Source organism: Primulina huaijiensis, chromosome 10 (genome assembly GCF_012295235.1).
Source record: "Primulina huaijiensis isolate GDHJ02 chromosome 10, ASM1229523v2, whole genome shotgun sequence".
In the NCBI taxonomy this organism is placed as follows: Eukaryota; Viridiplantae; Streptophyta; class Magnoliopsida; order Lamiales; family Gesneriaceae; genus Primulina; species Primulina huaijiensis.
Window position 1 is genome coordinate 18,493,170 of NC_133315.1, and position 15,215 is coordinate 18,508,384.

Sequence of the window (15,215 nt, forward strand, 5' to 3'; positions counted from 1 at the left end):
TTTAGAAAAAATTTCACTGGACAAACCCTACAAAAAGTTTGCATCTTGCTAACTCATTTTATACAATTTTCATGCTAAAACCCAATAGTTTTGGAATCTAGATTATTTTTCTCAAATTATCCTTCCCTCGTATGATAAATTAAAATAATTATTAGAATATTTGTGAGTAACAAAACTTATACCAAAATTTTATCGACTACTTATTTCAAGCTATTCTAATAGTCATTTTTTGCAAGGAATAATGATTTTTCAAAAGTTGATATACATATATTACTATCTATTAAGAATCTCTCTAACAGTGACAAAAAACTTGGTCTGTTTTTTATTTCTCAATTTTGCCCTTATTTTATATCACAATTACATTTTTTTAAAATTTCAAAAAAACATTTTTTTATTTTTTTTAAATTACGACTATTCAAATAACACTTTAGTCCCTCGATAATTTGTCAAATTTCACTTTAGTCTCTCGATAATTAATAAAAAAAACCATACACACGCACCGCGTGTGCCAAATAGCTAGTATATTAGTATAGATCCTTGTTTAATATATATTTTTTTCTGAAATTAAAAACATTTGGATATTAAAAGCTAATTAAAATATTTAAGTAAAGTCAGTAAAAGAATTAATGTTATAAGTTTTTATTAATTGATGTGTACTTTTAATGTAAACATAAGGATCAACGTTTAATGATTCATTCAAAAATGCGACTTTTTTTTTTTGGTGGCTGACTTACAATTCAGTAGTTTTTTTTATATGTATAAACAACAATAATAATATAATCAAATCAAGCATTTTATGCTTCCTATTTTTTTTAGTTTATATTCTATCGAAACATAATGAATCTACTCAGTTTTCTCAATTGCTTCAATGCATTCAAGGACTGTTGCCTTCTTTGACATTGCCGACATTAGAGCTTCATGCAGCACCCTGTTATTTTTAATTAGGGAAGCAGAAAATAATACCTGCAAAATAATCCCATTATTGTCATTTGATGAAGTTTTCCATCAACACAAAGTTGACTAACAGTCGGCCATCAGTTAGTTCCTATGACTTAGATCATGGATTTGAATGATACCACATACAACTGATTGTCAAAGAAAAAGCAATAGGTGAGCGAAGACGGAAAGGAGAGAGGCTACTTGAACTGGATGTTTGTCACACGTTCTATTAGAATCATGCGGCAGACATGAGTTAATGAAGGTAATACATGGCACGGGTTGGATTGGTTTAGAGGAAAATCTAGCATCAGGGTGTACAATGAAGAATTTGAAATGAACAAACTGGCAAAATTAAAGAACTTACCGCCCATCGAGTAAGGTTTTGCTGCTGATCTTTGCTGAGCTGAGGCTTACTCCTGTTTATAAATCTCTGGAAGGATAGAATACAGTGAACTAGAATTAGATAACCAGTGCACAGTATGAGTACTTTGAAATTTTTTGGTGGGCCGAACTGACCTGAAGAGTGAAAAGATCGGCTGACTGACCAATTACTTTATCGTACTGTAGACCTTCTGCTGCTAGTCCAGCCATTGCTACAACTGCGAGCCTAAGAAATACAACATTAATTATGATTTTAAAACCACAAGACATGTACCAGACCAAGCTAAGGTATTATAAAATGAAAAACTATCATAAATTTTGTGTCATTAAGACATGAAGTGTTAAAAAACATGATCCTCAAGCATTTCGATTAGTTTAACAAGATTAAACATGCACCCGCAAAATCATGCTCACAAGCCTGTGGAAGTTTGTAATAACTGCTTTGAACTTGATACCTGTCCAATTCCTTAGCATCAAGCTGCCCACTATATATAAGCTTTTCTAGCCTTTCATCAATGAGATTTACATGCTCTTTCCCAATGTCCAAAGAATATCCAAGGATAGGGAGGCCAAGCAAGTAGGCAACTACAATAAGAAAGCCGTCATGTCAAGAGGCAGGCTGCGAGAAAATTAGTCAGGAGGTGAGCAACAAGACGGTGTTTTAGAACAGATGACCCACGACTGAGAAAGCCAAAATCCATGTAAGTCAATTCTTAGGGAGTAATTCTGAAGTCAATTCTTAGGGAGTAATTCTTTTAATTTACAGATAGAAATATTAAAAAAAAAACGATAAATTAGTTTGTTACATTTTAAATTTGACCAAAACATATTTATTGATCTCTTTCAGTCAGGAATATACACATTCAAAAGAATCAGTCTAGTGAAAATTGTGCATGTTGAAGTAACTTTAATTGATCATATAAGTCTCGTCAAAATAAGTTTATAGAGTGAGATAAAATCTCTACCCCCTAGGATAAAAGTTTATGTAGTTTCTTGATTGCACTCCTATATCACCATCAGCTTGTTTTTGACTTAATGATTACATAATACCTAAGAAATGAGCTGCTTCGTGTCTAGTGATCCTCTCTTGGTAATCAGGAAAAAACGAAGAAAACCCACCAATAGCAGCCTGAAGTAACCTGCGGATAGATAATTTAAACAATTCAACTTATGGTTCATATTTAAGAGGTTTTGTGTGACACTCATCCCCTTCATAGTGTGAGTGTGGGAATCTGCTGAAATATGTTGTCCAACAATTTTGTGACCTTCCCATTACTCTTGTTGCAAAATCCCAGTGGATAAAGTTAGTTCATCGTAAATTCAGCTTTTGTCCCTAATTTATTAGGTGAGAACAAATAGTATATATATAACATACCCTGGGGAGATACTCCCTATAGCAAGGACAACCAAAGAGATGCTGCCAATCAAGTATGGCACAAAAAAGCCCCAATCCTATAAAATAAGAAAATAGTGAACCAAGAATGCAAATGGCTTGATATGTTTTGGTCAAATAAGTCACTTGAGATGCAGCAGCATCACTACCAAATAAGAGCCCCATACTGAATGAATGTTTGGCGTGCTTAGAGAGGTTAAACGACAGCCTACAACCAATCTGATTTAGGCTGATGGTATTAAACAACTGATAAATTGCATAAAAAATATATAATAAATTTAGAAAGTTTGGCACAGTACGGTAGCCAGAGCTGGAAACCCAGAAAAATAGTCAAAACTGTGCTAAACTTTCTAAATTTTTTATATGTTTTTTATGCAATTTCTCAGTCGTTTAATACCATTGCATCATCCTAAATCAGAATGGTTGTGCATAGAACAGAAAACTAGAATCATGGAAGGTATCCTGGAGATTCTCCCTTCGGTGCTGCTTCCACACAATAATGACGATTTATTGCTACATATTTATCTTATATGGTTATTTGATGAACTTTGAATTTACAGTAAATGTGGGAGATAACCAATAAGAATCATGACAAAATAAGACAAATTAAAGAAAGTGTATCTTAGAATTTAGTAGTGAAAGTCTCGATTCCAGTTTAGTTGATTGTTCAGTGTCTCGGCAGAAAATGTACGTGTTGGGAAATTACCACGCCTAATGAGATAAAATCTAAATTTCATGGAAAAACAGAAAAACCTCGACTTTGTAGAGTTGTTAGAAAGAATGGTACTTTGTGAACAGGAGTTCAGTAGCTACTCAATGGTTGATCTTAAAATCCTTGAGATTGGCGTTGTGAGAATATCCCTTCTAATAGTCGATAAAATAATCATAGAAAACAAGCAAATCCATAGGAATAAGTAAACTAAGTCGTATATTTGTTACTGTCCCTAAAACGCAACACAAAGCTACTTCTTCAGATGAAATTAGAGTTCTACTATTGATTGTTATCATGAGTCTGTAAACGTAAGTAAATAATTTCAAATAGGAAGGACTTGAATGATACCCCAGGAAGAATCTGACCAGCAATGACACCCAAAAACCCAGTCGTTCCAACCACTGTAAAGAGGAAAGCTGCCTGCGTCACTGAAGAAAATCAACTCAGAAAGGGTACAAAATTCCTTTCAAAATCTAAAAACTAATTGCACATGCCATCCAACTCTATTCTAGGAATTCTCGATCCTGTTGATCACTATAAAATAAAAAAGCATGAGCATATACAAATGACAATTGCAATCTATTTCCATGTTCCATGCATGTTCCGACAAACGACTAAATGTTCTTTACCCAGTGGAATGGTTCTGCATTAAAATTTCTGACTCGATACATTGAACAATGGTACACAGAAAACCAACGTTGTACGTTAAAGAGCTTTCTATAATCTGAATAACTTCAAGGAATGGAAAAAGAATTAAGGTTCTGAAACTTACATCATTTCTGACACTGGGGATGGCAAGGTTCTCTGCATTTTTTATTCCTAGAGATGTCAACTCCCGAAGGGATGTCTATGACGTAGAAATTCAAATAAAAAAAACTAAGTTAAATCCTGACAGACAGTAAGTTACATGAAATATTGAATGCTTAACTAGCGGTCAGGACTTCAAGTTGGTGCAGAGACTGACCGTACGACGTGATACATATGGTTGAGAGCTCCACCTTTTGGCCCAACCAATTTCAGTCAACTGATCGAGTTCCTTTTTAACTTCATCACTATCTTTCTGAAGCGAACAATTAAGACGATTACAATTAGAAATTATTTCTACATCTAGCGATCATATTCTCCGAGGAAAGAGCAAGTGAACGTTATTTCTGGGTATTAGGAGGCAATTGAGAGTAATCAAACAGCATTCTTCTAGCACTAAAATTCAAAACCCCATTGAATAATCCTTCCGTAACAATCCACTAGATATATATCCATCTTCAACGTCATTAATTCAGCATTATCATGATATTAATCACATCAAGTACCTAATAAATTTATCGTATTTTGATAAAGGTAATCAACATTTCACGCATAAGATACACTAATCCACAACAGCTTATGTGGGTATGTTTAGGCAATCAAATTAAAAGGAATTGAGCAAAATGACAATGAACACCCACCAACCTTCGCTATGGCGGACTCAAGATTGGAGATATCGATCCCTGGAGCAGCTGATGAAGAAGCTTGGACCCAGCATTTGGTAGGTCTTGTCAGAAAAATAGAATTCGATGGCGAGGATTTATGCAGAGGGAAGAAGAGTGATGATACAGAAACTGACATATCTGTTCTGTTGGTGGTTGGTTTCCCTTGCAAAGACATTTATTTGATAAGCACAATACCGTTGGCTTAATCTCGTCCACTTCTCCGTTGGGGATTAAGTTCAAAGTTTTGCCTTTTTTCCCCATTAATTAAGAACTAGTTATTCTGAATGTGTACATTCCTTTTTATCATTATCGATAGATTAAAGTGAAATTTGACAAATTATGGATAACTAAATTAATATTAATATCATATAATGGTAAAAACAAAAAACAAAAGTGTAATATTAGTATCATATAATGGTAAAATTGGAAGAAAAAATTGGTATCCCACCTAGGTGGTTACTGTCATGTCCACAAATTTAATAAAATAAAATAGATGTTACATAAAAGAATTTAAAAAGATTTTTATTTTTTTCCCGCACTTGGGGGACGGGTGTGTTGGATCGAATCCAAGATTTTATTCTAAATTTGAGATACTAGCGTTTGGTATAGTTAAATACAAATAAAATAGAAATCTAAGAATTTTTTGAAAATCCAACAAGATCTGTTGGTGCTTTTATATATGAAAAGCGAATTATATTTTATTCACATTCTAAATAACTTTACAATTTATTATTCATACAATCAATTTGGCTAATCTTATTCATACGAAGAAATTAAAAATATTTGTATTTATAAAATGGAATGTATATAATAACACACAAAAAAGTGTGAATTACATTATCCAATCAGTTTATACTATTACTATCAACAGAAATTTACCATGCATGTCATTCATATTTTAAGTCGCTAGATAACTTCTTTTTTGTGTGTTTTGGATATTTGATTCGTTTCGTGACACATTACATTTGATTGAACGTTTTTAACATCATTTTGAGATGACAAAAAATGAAGGCCTTTTTCCCGAAGAGCTAGATCTCAACTTTGTGATACGGATCTCCGACCCGACCCATGAAAAATATTTTTGTCCAACATATCATTTTTTTTTGTTATTTATATTATGCAAAAATGTTATATAATATATGTTGTTTTGAATAAAAATTCTTATTTTTATATCATAATATATGATTATTTGAATGAAAAATATCTTTTATGTTAAAATTTTATTTTTTACTACAATTATATATATCCATCTTAAAAAGCCTACTTCCCTTTCAAATTTCAAACTAAGCCTTAAGCCAAATTTCTGCAAAGCATTTATTTCATAGAGGGAACGGTTCCACATGGATTCATTTAATTGGATGCATTAATAATAGATTAACCGTAACACTTGGTATTAACAAACTAAATAATTCTATAATAAAAAAAAAACTGATAGAGTAAAGGGGTAGTCTTTTGGTCTGACATGAAACTATTGGAATAATATAATTAATTATTCTTGAAAATTATTTGTATAAAAATATATTTAAAATATTATCATACATATGAAAATTAATTTATCGTTTAAAAATATTAATATTTTTTAAAAAAAATTATGCCCGCGAAGAAACACAATTGAATTTTCCAATCATGTATCATTTAACTACAATTCAGTCATAAAAAATTCTCTCACAGAAATTATAAGATGAAAAATTTAATTTTTCCGAAGAAATTTAACAATTTATCAACCGAGTCCATGTGGGCAAAATCGACTAGTCTATTTATTGACTTTGACGTTTTCTTTTTATACCGAGTCTAATTAATGCAGACCTAATAAATCGTAAAAACAGCTCAATCTGTTATTAAATTTTGAGTTTCCTAGTTACTCCAAATCCAACGGCAAGAATTTATGAACCGAGAATCCCTGTTTAGGGACAAATATGGTTTGTGCATATATCAATAATTGCTCAATTAAACCCAGAATGACACGGATCGAACTTGTAATTTAAAGAAATATAATTATATATAACATAATTGGCATACGATTTATTGATGTATGGAGGAGGGTACGTGAAAATATATATCTTTAATTTATTAACAAAGTTACAATTTTTTATTGTTTATTTTTCCAATTTTCTACTCATCGTATTGAATTAATTAATCCCCTACATGCGATCATTCAGTCTTCCCCTGCTAAACGCTTATCTTATTTTAATCAACAAATGTTGGACATTTGTATCTTTTTTTTAATGACATGAAACTCGCAATTTGTATCTTTATTGAGTGACCTCGAACTGAAATCACGTTAACTAGATAAATCTTACGATGGAAATCGATGATGAGAAAATCAAACGCATAATCATTTTATCTCTCTTTTCTTGTACATATCGCCTCTCGTACATGTCGTAAAAGGAACTGAATTGCTAATTAATTCGTTCACATACACATGAGGTGGTTGCATGCAGATTAATCATTCAAGAAACTCCTTCAATTAAAATCCAAATCAACCCCAATTAGGGAGTGCATGTTGGGGATTAATTAACAACCAAGATTCCTCAACCAGAAACATGATTTTAGTAGTAATCCAGTACATTAATCAGATCAGGAGTTTTTCATGCTTGGCTTTTCTAGCCAGCTGATAAATACCTGTGCAACCCAGGGCAAAATTATTGCTGAAAAGATTCCAATTCTTGGGTGTGATCACCGTGCAGTAACGGGCGCCGATGAACCCCGCGACGACGAATGCCGCCTGTTGCGGGTACGAGATCGAGTCCGGTGGTACCGAGAAGTTGAGAATGTTGGTCGCGCTGATGGCCCACTTGAACGTTGGTGCCCAGAAATGGATGGTTCTTGGCCCCGCCGGATGGTTCCATACGCTCCCCACTAGCTTCTTCGCATTCATCGTTTCTCACCAATCACAAGAACACACACACTCTTCTAATTTGTTTTGTTGAGGATTGAGCCCTATGTATTCGTTTGCCGATTCACGAGGGATATATATTGAGTTAAATATAGGTAGATGGGCAGAAGGCCGAGTTGCTTTGTTGAACTTTTAGTGAAAATAAATCTGCTTTGAATAAACGTTATTGTTAAGTATAATGTGATACAGACATTCATTCAATGCAATCAGTAATTTGCTCACTACTAAAGAGGCCATTCAAATTAATACTACATTGTCTCAAGTGTGTAATTTGTTTATTTTTTCACACATATTATGAAAATAAATCGTTTTTATTTAAAAAAAAATGATTGCATACATACATATATATATAATTGAGCTTTATATCTGATCATGGGGCAACTTTTGTTTCTGAAAAATTAAATATTGTATAACAATAAGATAAAATCCATGTTTACGAGATTTTTAAAAGTTTAATATATAATCATGTATTCAAATAAATTAATATCTGATGATTTTTCATGCATATATATTTTACTTGTTTACAAATTATATCATTAAATATTGTCTATTTAACTTTTATTGAAAATAAATAAAAACAAGGTTCAATTTAATTTTAGAGATTTACAATGCAGTGCTGATTGTATAACAAAATATCAGGAAACCTAACGCCATTAATGGGAATAACAAAAATGTTGCGATCATTGAAATATGAGGTGGATCTTCGCCACCCGAACTTATCCCATCAAGGGTCGGGGCTATTCGAAATTTCATGTGGTCGAAGAAGGGAAGAAGAGCAGAAAGTGACGAGGAACAAATCAATGTTTCAACCAATTTGTGAATTTCCTAGTCAATAGGCCAACGCATGGCGAGTAAATTTACTGGCTGCAGCATCTGTAATGTAGGCAATAATGGGTGTCTTGATGTACCGGTAATGCATTTATGACATTTAAATCAGTTGGTTCGAAGCTTCATTAAGACACTCGTGTTGTCTTGTTAAATAAATACATGTGAGACGACTCCATTCAATCAGTACTTACAGTAAAAATTATTGTAAATTAGCATATATTAAAAATATATTTTTTACTCAAATCAATATTCATTACAAAATATTAATTTTTCATAATATAATAACAAAAAAATGATATTTTTGTAATGAAAACAATATTTTAAACATAAAAAATGAGTTTGAATACATAAGTAGTCACATGTATCAGTAGTCACAGACACTACATGAGATAATATCATACTGTCCCGAGTAGTCTTTTCCTTCGATAGCCTCGAGTGGCATGTTTTTTCTTGATATATATTTAATGTCCAAACATGTAAATTCAGATGTCCTTGTAGCTTCATCACAATACATCTTTTCTATTTGTTAATAAAATAATAACTATTGTATTCAATATTTATCGTTATTATTAAATCATATTATGAGATTTTATTTTAAACAATTTGAATGACAAATAACTTAAGTTATATTTACAATTCTCTTAAATGCTAAATCTGTAAAAATAATTATTTTAGTTTTTTATTTAAAATATTCAAAATTGTTATTAATACTCCATAGCGTAATCAGTAGGCCTTTTAGCATCGAGATGAAAACTCGTCTATACAACAGCACGACACGTATGGTATGGTAGTTTCGGGTAGATTTCTCGAAGTTGGCAGCAAGCTGCTGAATTCCTGTCACGGCGGATATAAGTTACATATCTCATCCGATCGGTAATCTTTAATCGGACTCTGCAGTCTTGGGGTGTTTGATCTCAACTGCCAAAAGAAAGATTTTACACGCACACAACAGAAACAAAAAGATTAACTTTTACATGGTATTCGACTAAGTTATTTAATGAAATAAAAAATTCTTATTCAAGATAATATCAACAATATCTGCGTCTTCACTAAAGTAACATGAGATGAAGTTATCGACTTTCACTTCTAAAGTAATCTCATAATAAAACCAGAATCTGAATCATATAATTTTCTTTTTCTAAACCCAGTCATATTTCTTAATCTGGCTCCGACCCGGAGGAACTTGATTGTTAAGCCATAGCTCATCTTCTCCAACAGAACAATTGCATATATATGTTTCCATCGGGTTCAAATTCGCAAGTGTAAGCAATGTTCTTATTAAAAACTAAGAAGGCTTGGTTTCTCGAACCCAACTGGAAACTACATAAGAACATCATGGTGTGCTAGAAGTTCATCCAATGAAAATTATTGGTCACATAGAGCGTGGACTTGGATGCACAATGGATCTTCAACGGGGATTTGTTGTTAGGAAGTACGTGAACTTCGTATCCTTTGTTGCTCTGTGAAGAGGCCAAATCGACTAGGAGTGAAAGGAGGAACAATGTGGACAACATTTTAGTCATATGGTTTGGGGGTTCAAAAGCATGATTTATAGTGCTTATAGCATTTAGCCCACATTCTTATATAACATAAAACCCGCTATAAAAAAAAAATTAGCTATATATTAAGTCTTTCATCTTTCAAAAAATAAGGTAAAATTCCTTTACATCGAAAGTTGTAATAACGCGCGCTTGAAATGCAGCTGATGAGGCTTTTTTTTTTTTTTTTTTTTTTTTTTTTTTTTTTTTTTTTTTTTTTTTTTTTTTTTTTTTTTTTTTTTTTTTTTTTTTTTTTTTTTTTTTTTTTTTTTTTTTTTTTTTTTTTTTTTTTTTTTTTTTTTTTTTTTTTTTTTTTTTTTTTTTTTTTTTTTTTTTTTTTTTTTTTTTTTTTTTTTTTTTTTTTTTTTTTTTTTTTTTTTTTTTTTTTTTTTTTTTTTTTTTTTTTTTTTTTTTTTTTTTTTTTTTTTTTTTTTTTTTTTTTTTTTTTTTTTTTTTTTTTTTTTTTTTTTTTTTTTTTTTTTTTTTTTTTTTTTTTTTTTTTTTTTTTTTTTTTTTTTTTTTTTTTTTTTTTTTTTTTTTTTTTTTTTTTTTTTTTTTTTTTTTTTTTTTTTTTTTTTTTTTTTTTTTTTTTTTTTTTTTTTTTTTTTTTTTTTTTTTTTTTTTTTTTTTTTTTTTTTTTTTTTTTTTTTTTTTTTTTTTTTTTTTTTTTTTTTTTTTTTTTTTTTTTTTTTTTTTTTTTTTTTTTTTTTTTTTTTTTTTTTTTTTTTTTTTTTTTTTTTTTTTTTTTTTTTTTTTTTTTTTTTTTTTTTTTTTTTTTTTTTTTTTTTTTTTTTTTTTTTTTTTTTTTTTTTTTTTTTTTTTTTTTTTTTTTTTTTTTTTTTTTTTTTTTTTTTTTTTTTTTTTTTTTTTTTTTTTTTTTTTTTTTTTTTTTTTTTTTTTTTTTTTTTTTTTTTTTTTTTTTTTTTTTTTTTTTTTTTTTTTTTTTTTTTTTTTTTTTTTTTTTTTTTTTTTTTTTTTTTTTTTTTTTTTTTTTTTTTTTTTTTTTTTTTTTTTTTTTTTTTTTTTTTTTTTTTTTTTTTTTTTTTTTTTTTTTTTTTTTTTTATCAATCCACAGGTGAGAAATGCCCTCAAACATTTAGGTCAGGTTTATTTTTTTACTTTTTATATATCAATCCATTAGTGAGAAATACCCTCGAACATTTAATTATAATATTTGTTGATGTGTTTTTTTTTTCTAGTCCAATGATTTAACATATAGTTTTTAATTAGATTATTTTAAATATTATAAAGTGGGAAGTTTGAGATAATAAATTCACCAACTTGCTACCCAAAATATAACTCACACACGTGGCATTAAGCGCCCGTTTGATATCAAAATTTTTTTGATTAAAAAAGTGTTTTTTTAAGTTGGCTTTTAAAAGTATTTTTTTAAGTAAAAGNCAGTGAATTTCTTATGTCATCTCTCAATTCTTTCATTTCCGTAATATTTTTTTGTGTTGGCTCTTGCCATCTCGTACCTCTGTCATGGACATAAACATTTTCACCATCTTGCTCGATTTCTTGTAAATCATCAATATTTTCGAGTTGTTCAAGAATATCTCCAGCCGCATCGTATCGCCTTATGAAATTGTGTAAAGCAAAACATGCCACTATAATTTTAAATTGAGTATCTAGACAAAATGTGGGCATATTTTGTAATACCTTCCATCGTGCTTTGCACACTCCAAATGTTCTTTCAATAACCGTCCTTAAACTGGAATGATGATAATTAAATACTTTATTTTTTGATCTGAACTTTGGAGCCAATCGAAATTGAGGTAAATGATATCTAGTATCTTTATACGGTCCCATAAAATCTTTGAAAGTAGGATAACATGCATCAACTAAATAATATTTACCTGCAAAAAATAAGAGTTAAAGTGTAAATATTTATCTAACAATTATTTAAAAAAACATATAAGATATATTAATATCAAACCTTCAGGTGGGAGTGGAAAATGCAATCTCTCTCTGCGCATAACCTCTTTAAAAATTTTAGAATCATGAGCAGAACCTTCCCAACCAGCCCATATAAAAGTAAAGCACATGTCGAAGTCGCATACAGCCATAACATTTGTTGAAGTATACCCTTTTCTTCCAATGAAATCTATTTGCTTGCTAGGCGGAACACAAATGCATATATGTGTGCCATCAATAGCCCCTATACAATCTTTAAAATAAGGCCAATATCTTTTGTCATTCTTAATATATTCAGGGACATCTGTAAAATTAAGATCGATAGGTTTGATGATATCTCTCGACAACTTCCCTATGGACTCTAAAACGCTGTGAAACTGTCTTGAAACAGTTTCCCCCGAGTGTTGAAAATGCTCTTGAACATTTCTAACTAAAGCAGGTTGACCCATCATGTACAAAAATAATCCCACCTTTTCATAGATATCAACTCCTTTTGTTGGCTGTAATCTATATTTTTGGAGTAGATCGTCACATAGTTTATAAAAAACATGTTTCCTCATTCTAAACATTTCAAAGCATCGTGTCTCATTACCATTCAATATCTCTGCCACCCATTGAGACCCTGATAACAACGATGTCCTACATTTTTCTTTAACAATATATTTCAAAACATAATTCGTAACACCACACAAGGATAACGAAAATATTTTTTTCTTAGAGACATGTGTATTTGTAATAGAATCAACGGAAATGTCGGAATCACTTGATGCATCAGAGTTATCTAATATAGTGGAGCCTGAACTCGCAGACATCCTGTGAAAAATATATGAATAAAGATAAATATATAAAAAAAAACAATAAACATGGAAAGTTTTAGATTATTGCATTAAAAATTTAAACATACTCGGGATTTTCCTGTAATTTGCAACGTAACAAAAAATAAATAAAAATAATAAATTTAAAATTTAAAATGTAGTATATAAATTATGTACCTTAATCTTATCCTCTCACCAACTATTATCAGCTTGCACGGTCATCTTGTTATGATCCCAACCAAGGCCAGTCTCATTATTTCCAATAAGTTGTGCCCACAGTGCAAAATATTTTCTCATAGAATCCCATTTATTTTTGAATTGTTTTTTATTCAAAGAAAGTCTCGTTCTCTCATGAAATTTTGAAGCTAAATTTGTGTACCCCGTTTTGTTTAAATGTTTGGTAGGTTTATTGCCGGATTCAATTTCTTCCTCACAAATTTTTAAAAATATTTCGGTATTCTGATCAGTCCAATCCGCCTTATTATTCCCATCAGCAACAAATCCAGGTTCGACAGTCTCAATCGTATATCTAAGTAATTGACTTGGATTTAAAAATATTTCGGTATTCTGATCAGTCCAATCCGCCTTATTATTCCCACCAGCAACAAATTAGGGAGTGTAGATTCTGCAGCAAAAAGAAAGCAGAAAAAAATGAACGAACAAAAACCTCGACGGAAAAAAAAATTGTACCTTGTAGAAGAATGGAGAAAAGATTGAGAGGAGCCTACTGGTGGATGTTGTTTTTTAGGTTATTAAAAAAGCTAGTGAAAAAAGCTCTAAAATAATGCTTTTAAAAAAGCTCTAATTTCAACTTAAATAAGTGCTTTTTTAAGCACTAGAAGCCCACCCAAACAAGTTAAAAATTAAAAAAGCACTTTTTTAACTGTAGCTTCTTATACCAAACGGGCTCTAAATTAAATATCAAATCATGTGGAGGTAAACCGATATATTAATATAAAAAATATAATTGTGAAATTGATAACAAAAATTATATATATATAAAAACAATATTAAGAATATGTGATTAATTTTGAAAAACTACACTGAGAGGTGTATAAAATAAATTAGACTTTTTTATTACTATGTTGAAAATTTGAATACAAAATAAGGGTGTTAAAAAATCAAATTAAGCTGAGTTAAACTGATTTATCAATATAAAAAATAATTGAGGAAATTTTAATTTTTTTATGATTTTAAAATAAATTAATACTGGATTTAACATGATTAAGCTTTCATGTTCTTCTCGTTTGTCTTAGTAACAGGGTATTCGTGTGTAATTTGATTTTATATAGTTAAAATTTTGATCCAGAACAAATATATCAATTATGTTATATATGTATAATATAATGTATTCAAATATTATTTGGTAATGTATAATTTATTTACTATGTCAATTTTATTAATATTATCATTTATTTAATATATTTTTACGTTATTATTACTACTATCATCAATAAAGTTTATATTATTAACTCTTATTATTCTTTTGAATGTTACTATTTTTATTTAGTTTAGTATTATCAATAATATTATTTATTATTTTTATTATGTATTTTTAAAAATTTTAAAATAATTTGGTTAGCAAGTTGGTAGATTTATAATTTTAAATAGTGATCTTTTCTGCTTTATAATATATAAAAAATTTAATATTCCAATTAAAAAATAATATGTTCAATCATTGGATAATGAAAAACACATTAAAAAACATTATACTTAAAATTTTGAGAGTATTTCTATCGATTTATAAAAAGTAAAAAGATATGACAAATGACATTTTAAGCGCGGAATAGGCCTCTTGTGAGACGGTCTCACGAATCTTTATCTGTGAGACGGGTCAACTCTACCGATATTCACAATAAAAAATAATACTCTTAACATAAAAATAATACTTTTTCATGGATGACCCAAATAAGAGATCTGTCTCACGAAATACGATCCGTGAGACCGTCTCACACAAGTTTTTGCTTTAAGCGCGTGTTATTGTCTCTTACTACGTAGGGGTTTTTTAACTTATTTTTTGAAAAATAGAGAATTTAATATCTAATTAATATTTTATAGAGTTTTGTGCTGCATAGAAGTTTTACAATGAGATTGAATGCTATTAGCACATTATTTATGTTTTACAGTGAGATTACACACAAGTTTCTGTCTTCGAAATGAGATTAAAAATGACACCTATTATGAGATAGATTTTGGTCTAAAATGCATTTTGCCGAAATGTAATCTGATTATTTCCTTTTGTTTCCTCCTTTTAAAATGCAGTTTTTGATAAATAAATAAATAAAATGTTTCATGGTCAGACTCAATACATTGGAGTGAAACTTCAA

The 15,215-nt window shown here is 29.5% G+C and overlaps 2 protein-coding genes across 2 annotated transcripts; both read right to left on the reverse strand.

The window, feature by feature from the left end:
* Positions 1–740: 740 nt before the first annotated feature.
* LOC140985727 (uncharacterized) lies at positions 741–5,094 on the reverse strand. Its single transcript, XM_073453624.1, has 10 exons — positions 4,875–5,094; positions 4,390–4,485; positions 4,198–4,272; positions 3,774–3,845; positions 2,696–2,772; positions 2,371–2,459; positions 1,776–1,905; positions 1,456–1,546; positions 1,304–1,369; positions 741–963 (listed from the first exon to the last, which is right to left on the reverse strand). The coding sequence occupies exons 1-10, from the start codon at positions 5,067–5,069 to the stop codon at positions 844–846; spliced, it is 1,011 nt and encodes a 336-aa protein (XP_073309725.1). The 5' UTR covers positions 5,070–5,094; the 3' UTR covers positions 741–843.
* Positions 5,095–7,466: 2,372 nt separating this feature from the next.
* On the reverse strand, positions 7,467–7,772 carry LOC140985969 (mitochondrial pyruvate carrier 4-like). Its single transcript, XM_073453901.1, has one exon. It carries the CDS (start codon positions 7,770–7,772, stop codon positions 7,467–7,469), a length of 306 nt encoding a protein of 101 aa, XP_073310002.1.
* Between the last annotated feature and the right edge of the window lie 7,443 nt (positions 7,773–15,215).

Coding starts and splice junctions, on each gene's coding strand:
- LOC140985727 (XM_073453624.1), bottom strand. CDS start 5,069: ATGTCTTTGCAAGGGAAACCAACCACCAACAGAACAGATATGTCAGTT. Junction 2,460..2,695: donor ATAGGGAGTATCTCCCCAGG/GTATGTTATATA, acceptor ATCTATCCGCAG/GTTACTTCAGGCTGCTATTG. Junction 1,370..1,455: donor CCGATCTTTTCACTCTTCAG/GTCAGTTCGGCC, acceptor CTATCCTTCCAG/AGATTTATAAACAGGAGTAA.
- LOC140985969 (XM_073453901.1), bottom strand. CDS start 7,772: ATGAATGCGAAGAAGCTAGTGGGGAGCGTATGGAACCATCCGGCGGGG.